The sequence below is a fragment of the Oryx dammah genome, unplaced genomic scaffold (genome assembly GCF_014754425.2).
Source record: "Oryx dammah isolate SB20612 unplaced genomic scaffold, SCBI_Odam_1.1 HiC_scaffold_4, whole genome shotgun sequence".
In the NCBI taxonomy this organism is placed as follows: Eukaryota; Metazoa; Chordata; class Mammalia; order Artiodactyla; family Bovidae; genus Oryx; species Oryx dammah.
Window position 1 is genome coordinate 74640106 of NW_024070188.1, and position 21511 is coordinate 74661616.

General features: G+C 42.4%; 1 protein-coding gene across 1 annotated transcript in view; it reads left to right on the forward strand.

Annotated features, from left to right (window-relative positions):
• Nucleotides 1-21511, forward strand: part of PLEKHG1 (pleckstrin homology and RhoGEF domain containing G1) — a 105860-nt gene that overhangs the window by 47300 nt on the left and 37049 nt on the right. Inside the window, exons 3-5 of the mRNA XM_040238681.1 lie at nucleotides 3932-4001; nucleotides 13307-13353; nucleotides 17555-17705. Of these exons, the coding sequence (XP_040094615.1) occupies nucleotides 3932-4001; nucleotides 13307-13353; nucleotides 17555-17705 (268 nt within the window). The remainder of the gene's footprint in view (nucleotides 1-3931; nucleotides 4002-13306; nucleotides 13354-17554; nucleotides 17706-21511) is intronic.

Here is a 21511-nt window from a genome sequence, read left to right on the forward strand (position 1 = left end):
AGCCACCAGGGAAGCCCTACCTTCCAATAAGAAAGAACAAATGAAAATCCCCAGATATTTGAGGTGAACCACTAACATGAATGACAGAAGCCAGAATGATTAAAATGATCGTGGAGCAGAAAGCAAAGAGCAGGAAAGTTAAGTCCCAAATAACAATAGTTGTCATTATCACCTCCTTATAAATATGAGAACATTTTTGCATCCATAAAATAATAATAGAAACATAAGTACCCAAAGAACATGTAAACACACACACACACTTCGGAGCTGAAGATGAGATAGTAGACATGAAAAAATTCAATAGAAGCGATAGAAAAGAAAAGATGAAATCTGAGAACACAGAACAATAAACAAGAAGATGGAAAATAGAGTAAAAATGAGATAGTTTAGAGTATCTAATCTAATGGAGGGGAGGAAATATTAAAACTAATTCAAGAACAGAGGTTCCTTAGCTTTTTGGCCCCAGGATCTGACTTCCCTAGTGGCTCAGACAGTAAAATATCTGCCTACAATGTGGGAGACCTGGGTTCCATCTCTGGGTTGAAAAGATCCTCTGGAGAAAGAAATGGCAACCCACTCCAGTACTCTTGTCTGGAAAATCCCATGAACGGAGGAGCCTGGTGAGCTATAGTCCGTGAGGTCGAAAAGAGTAGGACACAACTGAACAACTAAACTTTCACTTTCAGGATCTATATATGCTTAAAAACTGCTGAGTGCCCCAAAAGCTTTTTTTGTTTATGATTTATGATGTTTTTATCTACCATAATAGAAATTAAAACTGTGTTGTTCAGTCGCTCAGTCATGTCTGACTCTTTGCTACCCCATGGACTGCAGCATGCCAGGCTTCCCTGTTCTTCACCATCTCTCAGAGCTTGTTCAAACTCATGTCCATTTAGTCAATGATGCCATCCAACCATCTTGTCCTCTGTCGTCCCCTTCTCCCACCTTCAATCTTTCCCAGCATCAGGGTCTGTTCCAATGAGTATGCTCTTCGCATCAGGTTCAAAAGCATCAATTCCTTCAGAATGGACTGGTTGGATCTCCTTGCAGTCCAAGGGACCCTCAAGAGTCTTCTCCAACACCACAGTTCAAAAGCATCAATTCTTCGGTGCTCAGCCTTCTTCACAGTCCAACTCTCACATCCATACATGACCACAGGGAAAACCATAGCCTTGACTAGACAGACCTTAGTCAGCAAAGTAATGTCTCTGCTTTTGAATATGTTATCTAGGTTGGTCATAACTTTTCTTCCAAGGAGTAAGCGTCTTTTAATTTCATGGCTGCAGTCACCATCTGCAGTGATTTTGGAGCCCAAAAAAATAAAGTCTGACACTGTTTCCATTGTTTCCCCATCTATTTGCCATGAAGTGATGGGACCAGATGCCATGATCTTCGTTTTCTGAATGTTGAGCTTTAAGCCAACTTTTTCACTCTCCTCTTTCACCTTCATCAAGAGGTTCTTATATTAAAACTGTGAAGTTATTAAAATATCAATGTGTTCAATAATAATAATAAATCCACAGATTTCTAGAAAAACTTACTACTCTTCCCATTAACATTTTTTGCATTTTGGAATTGTTTTACATTTTTAAAAATCTCTTTACTGTTTGACTTACTGGAAGACAGCTGGATTCTCGTATCTGCTTCTGCTTTCCATCTGTGATATCACAGGTCATACAGCCTCTGGAAAGGCCACTGTACTCTCACGAGAGAATGAAGATAAAAAATCTGATAGAGTCAAAGTATTTTTATAAAATATATTGGCCTTTTGGACTTCTGAAGGGATCTTAAGAACCCAGACAGCATTTTGAGAACTGATGATCAAGAACCCTTCCCAATATTCAAATTGTTTCTGTGTATGAAAAAAAGACTCACCTCAAAACCAACCATCACAAAATTTCAGATCTAATTACCAAAGAGAAAACTCTAAAAGCTTCCAGAATAGAAAAACAGGTCATTTGTAACCTGGATCATGAATCAGAATGATGTTGGACTTCTCAATAGTAGCATTAGAATCCATACAACAGCAGATATCTCCCTGAATACTCAGAAAATAATTTCCAATCAAGAATTCTATATCCTTGGTCAAGTGTGAAGGGAGAACATTTTGAAGCAGAAAGAGTCTCAGAAAATTGGCTGCCTATTACCCCTACTCAGAAAGCTGCTGGAGGGTAGACTCTCCCAAAAGAGAGATTATAGCTTAAATGGTATCTGAGAAACAGGGCATCCAACACAAGAGCTAAGGGAAGGACATCATAAGGATGGTGTTGAAGAGAGGACCCAGCAGACCCAGAGAGCACCTGTCCAGATGGAACTGGAAGGACAGATGGCTCTAGGAAGGAGGTCACTAAGAGAGAATGCAGCCCATAATGATCCAATGTTTGAACTTGGTGAGACATGAGTTATACTTCTGGCGCAAAGTTTGAAGGTGAATTAGTAGACTGTACTTAGGAAATCAACCCTGAATAGTCATTAGAGTGATTGATGCTGAAGCTCCAATACTTTGGCCACATGATGTGAAGAGCCAACTCATTGGAAGAGACCCAGATGCTGGGAAGTGTTGAAGGCAAAAGGAGAAGAGGGCAGCAGAGGATGAGATGGTTAGATAGCATCATCAACTCAATGGACAGGAATCTGAGCAAACTCTGGGAGATAGTGAAGGACGGGAACGCCTGGTGTGCTGCAGTCCATAGGGTCGCAAGAAGTTGGATACAACTTAGCAACTGAACAATAACAACTTTGAAAACCAACCAAACAAACGGAAAGAAAAAAAAAAAAATGAGACCATTTCAACTCCAGGGAAAACATGGTTGTACAAGAAAGGCAATGTAGCTATGGTATACTCCAAGGCTTAGCTGAGCATAATATTTACGTAGTCTTTAAAACGTAAGCTCTCACTTTTAATCTAATTAAATTTCCTAATAGGGTTTGTTGAGAAAGATGAGAAGAAAGGAAGCTAGGGGAAATTATGAAGTAAATACCTAAGACTGAAAAATAATGAAAATTCATTGCCGGCATGTTTGGAAACCCAGATACCTACAGCCGAAATGGCTAAAAGTTGAGAGTGTTTCCTGGGGGTGGTAGTCGAGAATGGGAAACAGAAAGCAAGGAACTGTTGTTGTAAAAATACAACTATTTTTATCATAATTCCTGAAGAACTAACTTTTTATTAACTATGTAATACACCAGTAATTAAAATAAACACTTAACATAATAAAATACACATTAATACAACTTCCATGGAATATAATTTGGGAATGTATTAACGTTTGGAATGGGAATGCTCCGTGACCCAGCAACCCCATTCGTAGAACTGTATGCGGCCATGGGTGATTAGTTACACTAATGATGCTACAGCCACACAGTGCAATGTCATTCAGTTAGTTACTTAATGAATCATTAAAAATAAATAATATAGATTTTCATCTGAGGAAAGAGATTTCCTCCCCTGGCATATTTTTCCTTTAGAGCACTCTCTCGGTTTATAATTTTCTGTTTATCAGTGTGATTTTTCACTGCATGTCTGACTCTACAGTGGATTTCAAGCTCCAAGAGACCATAATCTCACTCGGCTCATTGGTGTATTTGTTCTTAGTGCCTTGTGTGCTCTCTGGTACCTGGAAAGCTATGGGATGAATGAGTAAGTGTGTGTGAGCACGCGTGCAGATTTTGACAAATGTCAGGCAGACTGAAATGTTGAGTGGGACTTATCTCTGGGTGGGAAGTTGCAGGTCAGACCTTTGTTTACCCCTGTGCTCCTCCATGACCTCAGGCAAGTCACTTATCTAAGCCTTGGATGTAGTGACAAGACCTCAGATATCCAATTAAATGGTTCCTTATATGCCATGTAAATGTTTAAACTTCTAAGTTATTTAAAATGTCCTCAACCCTCAGACCACAGCCTAATACGTTCTTTTTTCTCTTTTTTTAGTGAACTTCTGCAAGACTTGGAAAACTGTGAAAATGATCCTGTGGCCATAGCAGAGTGCTTTGTGTCCAAGGTAAGCAGGGTTCATCTCTCTGAGCCAACCGAGACAGAGACACACTGTTTTCATTGTAAAGTTAAGATGACCGACGTGTTCCATATTGGATGAAGTTCACCACTGATCTCTCTCACTCTGAGGGTTTTTTCTCCCCACTAGCCAGGAGAAAAAATTCAGTTCCCAGTAAGTTGTGCGCGTGCTTGTGTAGTCACTTCAGTTGTGTCCAACTCTTTGCAGCCCCATGGACCGTAGTCCCCAGGCTCTTCTGTTCATGGGATTCTCCAGGCAAGAACACTGGAGTGGGTTGCCATGCCCTTCTCTGGAGGGTCTTCCCGACCCAGGGACGGAACCCACATCTCTTACGTCTCCTGCGTTGCCAGGCGGGTTCTTTACCACTAGAGCCACCTGGGAACCCCAATAACTTAGCAGTTGTTTTAGAACTTGTGTAATAAATATTTAAGTGATGCTACATATCTGTTCTAAGAAAGACTTTAAGCTTGGGAAGAGGAGAGTCCAGAATAGAAGAATGTTAGGAAAATAAGTACATATAAAATATGACTAGATCAGTTACAAAAATCTGTAAGAATAGAAATACTTTACACATATATAAATATATATATTTACTATACTGCCATATACATATATATGTATACATAGATATATATAGATAAACATATATATACATATATATGGCTCTAGCTTACTCATTTAGTGGAAAAACAGACCAGAATTAATATCCTGCCTCTTAAATATGCCCTTTAATTCTCCTGCTTTCTTCTTAAGTTGCACTGATGGCTTAGAAAAAATGCAAGGAGAGGATTTGAATTTTAAAGCTTAAATGACAGTCAGTTTATATTCTGTACCCAGGTAAGAGAATTCTGAAACATATAAGGGAATCCTTTACAACATTACTTTCTTGATGTCCTACTGTAAATAGAATCTTATCTTACGTTTCTCTAAAAATTCAGCAGCTTTTGTTTGGAAAACCTCTAGCAGAAATTGTTTTTCCAGCAAAACTTCATGTGATTTTTACAGTTGTGGTTTCAAATGCACAAAGGTTGAAGCAAAGTTCATGATGGCGCTTTTGGGTCAACTGAGTGTTAGCACCTCATTTACAGTCTCGGAGGCCAATGTGAACTTGGAGACGTCCTCCCAGCCTGACTGGGTTCCGGGGTTATTCCATAAGGTTATTTCTGATGATCCAATGGTTTTGAATCCAAACATAACACTCTTGGTTCTACTCAAGTGGGGCTCCTTAAAGGCAGTTGACGGACTTATATATAAAACACTCGTGACTTTGTGGGTGGCAGTGTATGTGTTAACATACAAAATGTTTGTGCACACATGCTTACACACGCAATTCTTCTCACAAATGGCCTGTGTCACAGGGAAGGGTAAGAATTTGGAAAAGAGAAGGAAAATTAAAGAGGGAGAAATGGGTGAAAGATAAGGCTGAGTATATCAAAGAAGCTGTGTTAGAATAACCACATTGAATAAACAACATAGAAGCTTTCGGAAACATTGGGGCTTTTCTGGTAACTGTAATCACAAGTTGATTAAAGACGGTCCAGCATATGCTTAGCTCTGGCTTAATTATTCACATAAAAGTTTGTTTATGCACCAGGTTGCCAACTCCCAAATCTGATTTCTTGTTGCGATATTGCCAAGTTTAATTGGAAGACTGATTGCAGCACTCCACACTCCTGTGTGTGAGCAGAGAATAGCGAGGGTGTGTGTGTGGGTCTGGCACAGCCTGCTTCTCACTCAGCACCCTGAAATTTAGAAGATGTTACACTTTGTGAAACACAAGCAGCTGCTCACCTCTGGGAAGGAGTGGAAAATTGCTTTAATTGAGGGCCGTTAATGAAAGAGGTGAAGCTGGCGGTTGCCGTCTGCTTTTATCTGAGTCACTGGGGCTTACACGGAGAGTCAACTTTGACCTTGCTTTTGTGGTATGGCTAGGCGACAGAAATCCCTCCTGACAAGAGAACACAGCCCTTCTTACCTGCTGCCTAGAAAAGAACTACACAGCGCTGCACAAGCCACTCTCAGGAGGGGTGAGCGTCCCCGCCAGGCAGGCCAGGCCCACTGAGCACTCGCCTGCTCTTAGGGCTCTGGAAACACCTGGAGCGGGTTTCCGTGGCTTCCTGCCTTCACCTCCACTCTCATTTCCGTCACTCAGCTTGACTGTCAGCCAGGCTGACCCTGGGTGACATTTAGGAGGGAAGTTTGTCTTCAGAGACCCAACTTCCCTTAACCACCTCCTTTCATCTGATCCGTGGCCCCCTCCTCATTGGAGTCTGTCTCCTTTCAGTGTCCAGGCGTGTGTGTGTGCACGCACGCACGCAAACACACACACATATGCACACACACACAGGAGCCACTTGTTGAAATTATCCTCAGGAAACTGCTGGTATCAGATTAATAAGTATGATTGGAGTCTATTCAAGTCAATGTCGTGGGCTTCCCGAATGGCACTAGGGATAAAGAGCCCCCTACCAATGCAGCAGGCATAAGAGACACAGGTTCAATCCCTGGGTCCGGGAGATCCCCTGGAGGAGGGCAAGGCAACCCACTCCAGTACTCTTGCCTGGAGAATCCCATGGACGCAGGAGCCCGGTGGGCTATAGTCCATAGGGTCACAAAGAGTCAGACATGACTGAACAACTTAGCAAGCACACACACAAATCAATGTCTCCTTACAGAGTAAGCCTTTCTCAGTAGTGTCCTGTGAAAACTGCTCAGGCATCAGTGAGTGTGTGTGTGTGCGTGTGTGTGTGCATGTGTGTGTGTGTGAAAAGTAGAGGGAGGAAGAAAGATGGAGTGGGGAGACATTAACATTATGGCAGAAGAAACCCTAAAATCATACAGATTTCTGTTCTCTGATTATTCAGGAAACGTTCAAACACCCTTTGTGTTCAGTTGGGCCTGATGGCTATATTTTGGTTCTTTCACAATTAAATGTCTTATTTTGACATCATCACTAATTGCAACTTGAAAATGTTAAATAACCAGAAGAAGATATCTGTTTTTATATAATTTTCTCTCATTGCCTTCTTTCTCCCTAAATACTTCTGAAAAGGATTTGAGTGCGTATATCATAAGAAATAGTTATTCAGGGATTAACTAAATAGGAGTTATTGACTTTTGCATAAAGCCATTATTTGAACTGTCCACAGGGCTTATAAATTCAAGATCAAATATGCATTTGGTTCTATATTAATATATCAGTGATTTAAATCGAAACTGCCTAATTTAAGACAGAACAGAGCCATGATGTCACAGAATGCCCCAAAATTCAGTTGTGCAGAGAAGCCTTGAGGTATTTTTAGGGGAGCTCATGTAGATGGTGTAATTTAGAATGTTTTTATTGAGGCCATTATGTTTGGTATTTCATATGATGCTGCTGCTGCTGCTAAGCCACTTCAGCCGTGTCCAACTCTGTGCGACCCCATAGATGGCAGCCCACCAGGCTCCCCCATCCCTGGAATTCTCCAGGCAAGAACACTGGAGTGGGTTGCCATTTCCTTCTCCAATGCATGAAAGTGAAAAGTGAAAGGGAAGTCGCTTAGTCGTGTCTGACTACTAGTGACCCCATGAACTGCAGCCCTCTAGGCCCCTCCGTCCATGGGATTTTCCAGGCAAGAGTACTGGAGTAGGTTGCCATTGCCTTCTCCGTCATGATGCTAAGTTTAAGGAAATCAGCCAGATAGCTGTTCAACCCCATACTGAGTGCGGCAGGAGGCAGGAACAAAGCAAGAAAGTGTGAGAGTGTGAGTACACCCAGAGAAGGGCTCCAGGGACTTCCCTGGTGGTCCAGTGGTTAAGACTCTGCACTCTGTGCTTCCACGGTGGGGGAATACAGCTCAATCCCAGACGAAAGAATAGAGAGAGGGGCACTCCATTCTGATGTTAATTTCCTGGAAGACGTTTGAGCAAGTCACTGTGCCTTTCTTATCCCTGGGGAAAGTGCCTTCAGAAGCTAAGCTGATGAACACAGAGCGTGAATCGGCCCAGGGAGAGGCCAGAGTGTCAAAGTACTTATGTCTTGGGGACAGAAGTATTATGTGAAACTGTAGGCCTAGGGTCTATGGATCTAATACTTTTTCAAGAGAAGCCAGAAATCAAAAAATTTGTATCTTCTAATTTTTAGAATTTGGCAACTTAGTGTTTTTTTAAATATTATGCTTAAAACTTTGGCAGCATACTATGTTGGCAAGGCCATGGGGAAATAGACACTCCTTTAACTGTGGGAAAACAAAATAGACCCTGTGGAGGGGAATTTGGCTATGTCTAGGAAAAGTACATCTGAATTCACCCTTCATTCCAGCAATCCGACTTCCAGAAATCTATTCTAAAGATATAGTGACAAAAAAAAAAAAAAAAAAAAGATATAGTGACAAAATCTCAACAAAGGTGATGTTATACTTTATAGTACTAATTGTTACAATTTATAAATCTATATAAGGTACATGCGTGCATGTGTGCGTGCTCAATTGTGTCTCACTCTTTGAGACCCCATGGACTGTAGCCCACCAGGCTGCTCAGTGGGGTTTTTCAGGCAAGAGTACTGGAGTAGGTTGCCATTTCCTTCTCCAGGTAACCTTGCTGACCCAGCATCAAACCTGCATCTCCTGCACTGGCAGGCAGATTCTTTACCACTGAGCCACCCACAGAAATATGCAATGCATGGAAACAGCCCAAATGTTCATGAACAAAACCTGGTTGAATAAACTGTGGCATATCCACATAATAGAGTAGTACAAAGCAGTAAAAGCAAATAAAGAATATTGCTATATACTACTAGAAAGGGGATGGGGTGGGGAGTCTAGCACTGTGGTTCTCAGAGTGTGGTCTCTGGGCCACATCATATAGGAACTTGTTAGAAAGCAGATTCTCAGGCCCTACCCAGACCTACCAAATCAGAAACTGTGGGGGTGCAACCCAGTAATCTGTGTTTTAATAAGCTCTCAAGTTAATTCTAATGCTCAAGTTTGAGAATCACTGACATAACTTGCTTTTATTTATCTAGAAATGGGGAAAGTTATACTTATATTTCAATGTGTATGTTTAAAAAAATTTTTTTAAGATAAACTGTAAGATTAGAAGTTGGTTCCTGAGGGGAGAGGCAGGGAATGGACTAGAATGAGAAGACATAGAATCCAGACTTCTCTGAGTGTGCATTTCTTTGGAGAGTTGACTTTGAAACCATGTATTTATTTTACATAATTATAAGACAAAGTTAAAGTTTAAAACAGCCTTCAAAAAATGAAAGCAGATTGTAACAGTGAACCTAACTGTGAATCCAGTTTGTAGCTTGACCACACAGAGGAAAATGCCAATCAATCAAAAAATATGCTATGGGCAAAATACAGCAAATACATCCTTAACCATTTTCAGTAATGATATCATATATGATGGTTTCAGTATTGTTACTCCAAAAGTGTGTGTATTGTGGGATAAAGCAAATGAATATTCACAATTGTGTCATTCAGAACTGGAATTGGCAAGAGAAGGAAAATACAGATTAAGAATGAGGCTAATTAGAAACACTCTAGTCCTGAATCTGAATTGCAAGAATTAGCATGAACTAAGCGTGTGTTTCTGTTAGGTCCAGACCATTTCTGTCCTTTATCGAGCCCATCTTTGCATGAAATGTTCCCTTGGTATCTCTAATTTTCTTGAAGAAATCTCTAGTCTTTCCCATTCTATTGTTTTCCTCTATTTCTCTGCATTGATTGCTGAGGAAGGCTTTCTTATCTCTTCTTGCTATTCTTTGGAACTCTGCATTCAGATGCTTATATGTTTCCTTCTCTCCTTTGCTTTTCGCTTCTCTTCTTTTCACAGCTATTTGTAAGGCCTCCCCAGACAGCCATTTTGCTTTTTTGCTTTTCTTTTCCATGGGGATGGTCTTGATCCCTGTCTCCTGTACAATGTCACGAACCTCATTCCATAGTTCATCAGGCACTCTATCTATCAGATCTAGTCCCTTAAATCTATTTCTCACTTCTACTGTGTAATCATAAGGGATTTGATTTAGGTCATACCTGAATGGTCTAGTGGTTTTCCCTACTTTCTTCAATTTAAGTCTGAATTTGGTAATAAGGAATTCATGATCTGAGCCACAGTCAGGTCCCGGTCTTGTTTTTCCTGACTGTATAGAGCTTCTCCACCTTTGGCTGCAAAGAATATAATCAACCTGATTTCGGTGTTGACCATCTGGTGATGTCCATGTGTAGAGTCTTCTCTTGTGTTGTTGGAAGAGGGTGTTTGCAGAGACATTACTTTGCCAACAAAGATCTGTCTAGTCAAGGCTATGGTTTTTCCAGTGGTCATGTATGGATGTGAGAATTGGACTGTGAAGAAAGCTGAGCTCCAAAGAATTGATACTTTTGAACTGTGGTGTTGGAGAAGACTCTTGAGAGTCCCTTGGACTTCAAGGAGATCCAACCAGTCCATTCTGAAGGAGATCAGCCCTGGGTGTTCTTTGGAAGGAATGATGGTGAAGCTGAAACTCCAATATTTTGGCCACCTCATGTGAAAAGTTGACTCATTGGAAAAGACTCTGATGCTGGGAGGGATTGGGGCAGGAGGAAAAGGGGACAGCAGAGGATGAGATGGCTGGATGGCATCACTGACTCGATGGACGTGGGTTTGGGTGAACTCTGGGAGATGGTGATGGACAGGGAGGCCTGGCGTGCTGCGATTCATGGGGTTGCAAAAAGTCAGACACGACTGAGCAACTGAACTGAAGCATGTGTTTTAGCTTTAGAAACACCATCTATCTAACTCTGTCCACTGAAAAGGGCTAGAAATAATAATTAACCTGGTAGCAAGAGCATCGCTAATGCTCAGATTGTGGTTTCCACATACTGTTGCCTACGTGAAGGAATCCGGGCTCCAGGAGAACGAGTGTGGGAGGGAAATGTGCAAGAGGATCTGAAACATCTTGTCACCCAGAAAGCAAGGAGCTATTGGAGGCTGTAGGTCAGGTCACAGACACTCAAGAAGAGGCTCCTGTTGGCCAAAGGTGGGATCGTTTGAGCATCGATAAAAAGATAGCTAACTGAAAACAACTGAAAGTCATGAAATATGTTTATATTCATGAAATCCACAGTGATGTTAAAAAACCCAAGTCCTTTACAGGATGTTAGAGCACCGATGCATTATTTTGAAAATTAAGGAAAGGAATCAAGCATTTATCCTGTCTTTCCCATACAAACCACAAACTGCAGGGTAACTAATCTAAGGCAGTTCCTTTCTTGGAAAAAAAATCTGGCTAATCAGAGAAGGTAATGGCACCCCACTCCAGTACTTTTGCCTGGAAAATCCCATGGATGGAGGAGCCTGGTGGGTTGCAGTCCATGGGGTCACTAAGAGTCGGACACAGCTGGGCGACTTCACTTTCACTTTTCACTTTCATGCATTGGAGAAGGAAATGGCAACCCACTCCAGTGTTCTTGCCTGGATAATCCCAGGGACAGGGGAGCCTGGTGGGCTGCCGTCTATGGGGTCGCACAGAGTTGGACACAACTGAAGCGACTTAGCAGCAGCAATGAATGAAGAAAGAATAGTAGAATTGGAAATATCACCATTTTGCAGCCCTTCTTGAATTAAAAGACCTAAGCAGTAATTGCCAGTGATTATTAACATCATAGAAAGAAACAACCAGTTCCTATGCCTCTCAATTTAAGTACAATCCAGTCTATGATGTACTTGGGCCAAATTATGGAACCTAAATCCAGTCAAGCCTCTTCTAAACCACAAGAAGCGTGGAAGACAGAGAAACGTAGTAAAGAAAGCCTTAGGGATGTGATCAGCAAAACTGAGACTGCAGGAGACTGCAGGAGAAATCATCTGGCTTCTCCAGCTTAATTGCAGGGGGGAAATAAGAGGGGAAATTTATAGATTAGAAGGGACTTAGATATCAACAATATCAAGTTGCTGTGTGTGGATGTTATTTGGAATACAGAGCAAACAGAAAACTATAATTTTTAAAAAGAAAAGAAAAAATAGTAATAGTGATAATGAACCTTCATGATATTATGGAATTATTTATTTTCATTTTCTTTAAGTAAAGTTGGTTTATAATGTGTTTAATTTTAAGTGACTCAGCTTTTTTATACGTATATATATATTTCCTTCCATGTTCTTTTCCATTATGGTACATCACAGGATATTGAATCTAGTCCCCTATGCTATACAGTAGATATACACTACTATATATATTGCTGTTTATCCATCCTATATGTATAATAGTTGGCATCTGCTAATCCCAACCTCCCAGTCCTTCCCATGGAATTATTTAAAGATGATAATAGCATTGTGGTGATGTTTCTCTTTTAAAGTTCTCTTGTGAAAGATATATACTAAAGTATTTACAAGTAAGTGAAGTGATATTATGTCTAGAATTTGTTGGTAAGGGAACCTGGAATCAATTTGCTGATAAGGGAACTATAGCAAAAGGCAAGAAGCCCCCATTAGTTAGCCAAACATTTAATGTGTTTGAGGCATTGCTGCTGTGCTACATGTACAAATGAGTAGACTTAGATCCTGCTCTCAAATAATTTTCAGCTTCCTAGGAGAGAGGGGCATTCATTAGTTCAAAAAACATGTGCCAGGCAACACACTATGGCCCCTCTCCTGCAGGAACTCACAGTGTAGAGTGGCAGAAGATGCCCAAAAAATGTCATGCTCATTTGGCAAATGCTGTAAGAGAGGTTGGTACTGAGTATTGTGGGACCCCAGAGTAGGAGCAATTGGCTCAGTCCAAGAACTCAAGAAAGTCCCCTGAGAGGAAATAAAGCCTCAGTTCAATGTCAAAAGGTGCCTAGTGGCTGTCCAGTGAAAAAGGTGGGAAAGAGCGTGGGCAGAGGAAGCTGCACACACACGGATTGAAAGTATTCCCTTGCACATACTTCCAACATGTTCTGACCACATAATATTTAAATTATCTGCTTATATTTCTCTCTCACCCTGCAAATGCCCCAGAGGACCATGAGCACCTGGGAACAAAAACCCTGTTGTCTTCCTCTTCCTATTGGCCTTCAGATTCATCTAACATAGCAGATGCTCAATAAGTATTTAATGATCTCCAATGAGTTCAAGTGCATGTGGATTCTAGGTATAAATCAAGGTAGTTAAAATGGCACAAATGATTGCCACAGGGACTCAGAAGACAGGCCAAGGTGGTTAGAGAAACAACTTATAAAACAACACCTTTCAAAGGATGAATGATATATCTTTTATTTTTCATTGAATGTTGTTGTCTCTACTTTTTTCTTTTTTTTTTAGCCTATTACATCTCTTTTGTTTCCTTGCAGAGTGAAGAGTTCCACATTTATACCCAGTATTGCACGAACTATCCAAGGTACGCCTGGTGAATGTGTGGAAATAACTTTTGCTTACCTTCTTCTTGTTGCTTGAGGTCGGTCAACGCAGTATATGTAGTCAGTGGGCACTGTGTGCCTGGCGCTGTGCTGAATACTGTGGGAAAACTGCAGAAATGCTGAGAACGGATCACAGGGGTATCCTGATACTGATCCATTCAGGCCTAGGGACTACCCAGCAGAGCCAGCACAGGGGAAAATTGTGAATGACCTTGGAGGAGACCAAAAAGATTGTTAGGTGTCCTCCACTGGACTCCTAGAAGTGTTTGGCTAGAAGAAGGCTTATCTATTAACCCTTTTGTATGTGTGCTGTGTTTTTAAGAATGTGGGATGCCCTGCTAATGAGTTTATATAATCTATCTGGGGATAAAATAGGTTATATTTTTGCTATGTAAGTTTTAGAAGCTACACAAGTCTTATGGAGCTCAGAGAAGGGAATGATCATGATAAGCTTCCTACCTGGACCATCAATTCAGGTTCACTTACCCCAGAGGTGCTGGCAGGAGGGTCGTTGAAGGAGCAGCCTCAGTGATCATTCAGTAAGGGAATCAGGTCTAAGACCATGACTCACTCTGCTGGAAATCTTTTTTTCTGCAAAAGACATTTATTGAGCACTTAGTAATTTCAAGTGCTACTCTTGATGCTATAAATACAAAATGTGGTTGAATTTCATTTTCCCAATAATCTAGAGATGTTAAGGGATTAAAGAAAGGCAGAATGCACAGATAGCACCGGGCCTGGCCCTGATAAGTCCTCCAGAAGTGCTTGTTTATCACCATCCCTGCCCCATCCCCACTGCATGGATGAAATCATCGAGCCTCCAGTAGGTTTATTGAATTTACAAGAGTCACACAGCTGACATGTGCGCGAACCCAGCTGAGATTTAAACCAAGATTGGTCTGGCCTCAGACCTCGTGCTGCCACATCCTTGTAGAATTTCTGAAGCTTTGTGATTCCCTCTGCCCCGTACCTTTCTACTGTCTGTCTGCCCATGACTAGCAGGACTAGCGTTGTTATGTTAGGCATGAACCAGGAAGAGAGCTCAGAGAACTTTTATCTGCTCTGTAGCCAGTCTTGGTATGGACGTGTCAGTAAGGATAAAGTGGGTGCTCGGGTCCACCTTGAAGAGAAGCCAGCAGGCTGAGCCCCTCATGCCACTGTGGTCAGGAAGAGCAAGTGGGTCATTCCTGCCTGGTGGTAGAAAGCCAGTGTGGATTAAAGGATGTGAAGCCAGAGGCTTGGGCTTACCGTGGCAAAACTCTTTCCATTGGTTTTCACATCCTCCTCTAAATACTGGTCGGCATATTGTGCTGTGGTGATTTATTTGGTTGGTGGCCAGGCATGTTTTTCCCAGGTTTCTCTGAAAACAAAACAAAACCCCACATGCAGATTAGTACATTTATCCATCTCCTTATCTGTAGACCCACCCACACTTTACACAGTTTCACTTACACAATGCTGTCTCCTAAAACATTTGTTGCCACCTCTCTGCTAAAGATAATCAGGAAATTGTAGGATGCCCCAGCTAAATCTGTGGGCCTTATGCCAAAAGCCAGCATTATACCACACCCTGATGCAGAGAAATCACAGAATCAGGCCTCAACTTCTCCATAGACCTTCCTCCTGAGAGAAATGGAAAACCTTTCCAACTCTGAAGAATCAGCAGAGCCCTGGACCCAGTTATCGGGAGCCAGATGCTAGAGTGGCTTGTGTGGAGGATTATGTCTGTGTAAATTTCATTATAAACATGTCATTGGAAGAAATACCTTCTGAATATTTAGTTTTGGAGGTTTATATTAAGAAGATTTTTCTAACTTCGTAATAAGAATGGAGAGTGCAAAATGAAAGCAACTTTTATAAACTAGGCTGCTTCAGGGTGGGGACAGGCACAGTCATTTGTGCAAGGACATATCTGAGGGCCTGTCCTTCATGGCGCACAAGTCCACATTCTGGGTACACTGGCGGGAGATAGGAGCTAATATCCCATGCCTTCAAGAAGTTCATTTTCTTTTGAGGGTCAACACTGAACCAAATGCAATAGTGGAACAGCCATTCGGAAAGATCAAATCAGTGAATATAAGTCAGCGCAGCACCACCTCAGTCATGTGTACCACAGGCTAAAGATGTATGAGATAAGGGAGGAGAAGTCAGGACAGTTTCCTGGAGATCCGACTTTAAAGAAGGAAAGAAACATGTTAGCAGGGAGATGCTCCCAGGCCCTCTCAGTGAAGTGGGTACATCCAAGTCTTGCCCAGCTGTGTGGTTTTCATGTTCATAAGAAAAGATTTTCTCTCATCCGCCTCCTAATCATTTGCTCTCTGAGGCCCGAGCTTTCCCTCCCCTCCCCCGTCTTCACAAGCCCTGAGAGCCAGGTGTTTCAGCCCATCTGACAACGTGTCTTCCCCCTCTGGACCAGGGCCGGTGATATTAAGTGTCTCCTGCACGCCTTGACAGATGTCCTTCTTCATAGCAGTAACGCCCCAGTGACTTCCCTGGGAAGAGGCTCAAGCCCTCCCTCTTGTCCCCAGGGAGAGGGCCAGACCCACTCAGGTCATTGTCCTCGAATGTCCCCCTGTGGCCTCAATCTGGAGTTCAGTGTGCTTAGTAGGTGTCTTATCCTTGTGCAAGAACTCAAGACTTCAGAGGGTTAGACAGCCAGCGAGCAGCTAATTCTGACTCTAAAGAGCCTTAGAAAAGTCCCTGAGTTCCATGGTAAAGAATTGTTTTGAAATCTTGACTTGAAGGGAAAAATAAATCTGTTTGAATAGATATTTCTCCAAGCAGTCAGACACAGAAGGGATTCTGATCATTTCGTCAGGAGACCACCATCCATGTCACTTCCTTCCAAGGAGTTTTATTTTGTTGTTTGGCTCCAATTTTCTGAATTAATTCTGAAAACTTATTAAGACTAGGGGAGAAAGGGGCTGAAATCACTTCCACCTGCTTCTAACTTATGAGACCATGAGATTTTAATTTACGTGTGTGTGTGACCTCTCAAGACCACCAGCTTACTTCATGTATAAGATGTGAGCGTTGTTTCAGCCATCTCTCTAGGATGTTTGGGGGCCATACTTCTTGCCTTTGGAGTAGAGAAGGAATCCTGAGCCATTTTTCTAATACACTCTGTAAAGCACGGTCCTTGAGGACCAAGGTTAACCAGCTGTTTCAAAAACTGAATTTAGAATGAGGATAGAGATACCTGGAGGTGGACAGAAAGGTCTGTTCAGAGATTCTCAAAGGGAAGTTCCCTGGGGGACGAGGTCTCCAAAGACCTGCATGTAACATCACACACGTTGTGCACTTACACAAACACAACCAGCAAAGCAGGTAACAAATGCCTGGCAGGGGGCGGGGTCTGCTGGAAAGAAGCCACTCCTTTTTCTTAGTACAGTGGTGACTGCTCCTTGCAGTATAACTTGTGAAAACTGAATGCAGATGTGAAGTTGAACAGCGAACAAAGATGCTCATGTGTGTGCGCTCACTCGCTCCACGTGTCTAACTCTTTGCAAGCCCATGGACCGTAGCCCACCAGGCTCCTCTGCCTATGGAATTTTCTAGGCAAGAATACTGGCGTGAGTTGCCATTTCCTATTCCAGGGGATCTTCCCGACCCAGGGCTCAGCCCCGTGCCTTTTGCGTTTCCTGTATTGGCAGGCAGATTCTTTAAATTGGGGTTCCATCCAATTTGAATCCCCTTTGGCAAGTCCTGTGTCCTGAGAGGGGCTTCATCTCCCTGAAGGACAGAGCTGGCAGCTTAGATGTCATGTGTCCATGTTTCACTGCCCTCTTATAGTGTCTTTTTCTAATTCACCCAGAGGTGAATCGGGACCAGACTCACCCAGTTCAACCAGAGGGACACCTTTTCCTCACCTGCCCAGAGGCCTTCTAGTCTACCTATTGCTCTATTGCCACTTTATCTGCTTTAAGCCTTGATACGCTGGCATTTAAAGGACTTGCCTGGTGGCTCAGATGGTAAAGAATCCAGCTGCAATGCAGGAGACCTGGGTTCGATCCCCGAGTCAGGAAGATGGCCCAAAGGAGGGCATGGCAACCCACGCCAGTATTCTTGCCTGGAAAATTCCATGGACAGACGGGCTACAGTACACGGAGTCGCCAAGTTGGACATGACTGAGCAGCTAACATTTTCACTTTCACCAGCATTTATTTTAAAATATTCTTGCAGATCCGTGGCCGTGCTAACCGAGTGTATGAGGAACAAGATGCTGGCCAAATTCTTCAGGGAACGGCAGGAAACTTTGAAACACTCACTGCCTCTGGGGTCCTATCTCTTGAAGCCAGTTCAGCGGATTCTCAAGTATCATCTCCTTTTGCATGTAAGTTTCTGCCTGCACTGGAAGGACTTTCTAGAGGCTAAGGGTTTTATGTGTATATATTAAGTTTAGGAGAAAAAAAAATCAAAAGTGGCTGTGGACATATGGAAACATTTTCCACACTCATACTTTACAACTGACTAATCTGCTTTGAGGAATTAGAGATATTTATATGGTAGCCCTGCAGCCTCATTGATAACAGCCAAGTAGAAAGATTCATTTTAGCTCTAATGGTGAAAGGGCTTACAAGTCCTTCACTCCAGGCAGTGACAGTTTCAAGCAAGGAGCTGTCTTCTTAATGAACAACAGATTTTTTTATGTATGCTTTATTTTACTTCCATGAGCCTGGATTCGGTAGGCACTTGGGAGTAAGAGCTGTTTGTCAAAGACTGGCTTTCGTAGGAGCAAAGAGAAAGGGCTGAAAGGAGAGAAGACAGATGAGCAGTGTGATAAATGTCTTTGAGCTGGGCTTCACCTCACTTTGGGTTCTGTTCTCTTTATATCATTTCCCATTATTTGTACAAAATTTAAGGAGGCTTTAGAAACAAAAGTAGACATAGCTCTCATACATTCTCATTTCTTATCCTCTAAGGAAGCTGATAAAAATGGAAAATAGTGTTCTCGAAAGTACTTTCATTCCGTAAGGAGGGTGAATTGCCTTGGCAATTTGACAAAGACCAGATAGCCCAATGGTTAGGTTGGGAGCAGGGCTGTGGTCAAGACACTACCTGGGTTCCAGTCCTGTGCACTTCCCACATTCATGGTGCCTCACAGGCAGTCAATACAGAAAAACTGTTATTTTTATTTTGTTACTTTATTTTATTATTTGGAGTATAATTGCTTTCAATGGGGCTTCCCTGATGTAAAAAATCTGCCTGCAATACTGGAGACCCAGGTTTAATCCCTGGGTTGGGAAGATCCCCTGGAGAAGAGAATGGCTACCCACTCCAGTATTCTTGCCTGGAGAATCCCACGGACAGAGGAGCCTGGTGGGCTGCGATGTTGTGTTAGTTTCTGGTGTACAGCAAAGTGAATCAGCTACGTGTTTACATATATCCCCTTCCCTCTTGAGCCTTCCTCCCACACCCCTACTTTATTATTTTTAATGCTACATTAAAAATCTTTTCATAAAAGATTTAAATCCAGAGTTAGTATCTATATCAGCATGCCTGCAGTATACATGTATCTCTTTTTAAATGATCCCAGGCTTCTAACTTGGTTAAGCATTCCAAGGTTGCCTAGTTCACACGCATTTAAAACTGAAAGCACTCTTTATGGTCCATCTTTACCAAAAATTTCTCAGCTTTGTCTGTTTGCCTGTGTGGCCCATCTTGGGAGAGTCTTGTGTCCTGTGAAACCACATTGTGGATATTACTTTAGTTGTTCGATTGGCTTTAATGACCTCTAAATTTAGTGGGATTAATTTACTAAATCAGTGCCAAATAATTCTTTAAAAAATACTGGCTTTCCCACGATAGATCTTTGCTGGACTCTGCTAATATGGTATAGACTGTAGCCTGCAAGGCTCCTCTGTCCATAGAATTCTACAGGCAAGAATACTGGAGTGGGCTGCCATTCCCTTCTCCAGGGGATCTTCCTGACCCAGGGATCGAACTCGAGTCTCCTGCATCACAGGCAGATTCTTTACCATCTAAGCCATCAGGGAAGCCCATCTGAGTCCAGTGTGTCCCAGTAATATCTACCTAATGGCTTTCTAGACAGTAAGTCAATCAAAAGAAAAGTCTCAGATCTCTGTCGCTTAAACAAGACTCCACTTGAGATTCTTACAAAGAGTTAACTGCTAGGAAGAACAGCCCTCACCCTCTAAATTAAAAGCTGGGATATTAGTACATGCTGCTGTAACAAAATGCGATAGCCTGGGTGACTTGGACAACAAACGTTTATTTCTCAGTGTTGGAGGCTGAAAGCCAAAGATTAGGGGGCGAGCATGGCTGAGTTCTCGTTTGCAGCCTGCCTTCTCCTCTTCATTTCCTGGCGTGGTAGAAAGAGGCAAGACTGCTCTCTGGAGTCTCTTTATGAGAGCACTAACCCCTTTTATGATGGCACCACTCTCATGGCTGCTTGTTTGGTCGCTAAGTCCTATTCAGTTCTCTGCAGTCCCTCGACTGCAGCATACCAGGCTCCTCTGTCCTCCACTGTCTCCCAGAGTTTGCTCAAATTCATGTCCATTGGATTAGTGATGCCATCCAACCATCTCATCCTCTGCCACCCCTTTCTCCTTTGGGTTCAGTCTTTCCCAGCATCAGGGTCTTTTCCAATGAGTTGACTCTTCGCATGAGGTAGCCAAAGTATTGGCGCTTCAGGATCAGTCCTTCCAATGAATATACAGTTGATTTCCTTTAGAACTGAGTGGCTTAATCTCCTTGCAGTCCAAAGGACTCTCAAGAGTCTTCTCAAGCACCACAATTCAAAATCATCAATCCTTTGATGCTCAGCCTTCTTTATGGTCCAAATCTCACATCTGTACATGACTACTGGAAAAACCATACGGACCTTTGTCAGCAAAGGGATGAATCTGCTTTTTACTATACTGTCTAGGTTTGTCATAGCTTTCCTTCCAAGAAGCAAGCTTCTTCTAATTTCATGGCTGCAGTCACCATTTGCATGGCCTGCTACTGCTACTGCTAAGTCACTTCAGTTGTGTCCAACTCTTGGCGACCCCATGGACTGCAGCCTACCAGGCTCCTCTGTCCATGGGATTTTCCAGGCAAGAGTACTGGAGTGGGGTGCCATTGCCTTCTCCATTGCGTGGCCTAGTCACCTCCAAAAGCCCCCATCCTACTCCCAGCACATTAAAGGAAAGGATTTCAACATACTAATTTGTGGAAGATACAACCACTAGGTCTGTAACATCTGACAGTAAAGAAAAAAAGGAAGAGCAGTAGTTAGATGAATTTAAAACTAACTTCCAGTTTCCTGGAGTATTTTTGCTTTCATACTTGGTTTAAAGTGTTCCTTCTGTGTCTTTCACATCACTTCAAAGTTGTGTAGTCACCCCTGAAGATCCCCACAGGAATACACTCTGTACTTCTGAGTCTGTTTATGATCAACAGGAGTGCCTCTCAGGCTAAAAGAAGAAATGATTATTTTTTAAAGTTTGCTCTTGATCTTGCTGCTGCTGCTGCTAAGTTGCTTCAGTCGTGTCTAACTCTGTGCGACCCCATAGACGGCAGCCGACCAGGCTCCCCTATCCCTGCGATTCTCCAGGCAAGAACACTGGAGTGGGTTGCCATTTCCTCCTCCAATGCATGAAAGTGAAAAGTGAAAATGAAGTCGCTCAGTCGTGTCCGACTCTTAGCGACCCCATGGACTGCAGCCCACCAGGCTCCTCCGTCCACGGGATTTTCCAGGCAAGAGTACTGGAGTAGGGTGCCGCTCTTGATCTTACCTGGAAGTTATTAGTGATATGGTTTCATAGGACCTTTCTAACAGCTGAGTCTGAGTGTAGAAAGAAAATGTAGATTCCTTGCCAGTTTCTAGCTGGATGGAAAGTTTGAGGATTCAGTAAAAGTGAACAAAGTGACTATAAAACAATGGAATTTTCATAATTTATACCATGAGATTCAACCCCTATCCTTGAGCTTAACATGTGTGCATGATAAGGATCATAGGAACAATCTAATTGATCATAATATCTTCTTACTGTTTTAGATATTTACATTGGAATTTAGATACCTATAAGGTATTGCTGCTCTTTTAACAAGATACAGCTTCAATTAAATAACCATTTACTTACCACCTAGTTCTCTCATGGGCACTTTTGAGAAGATAAAGGATTAAAGGGACTT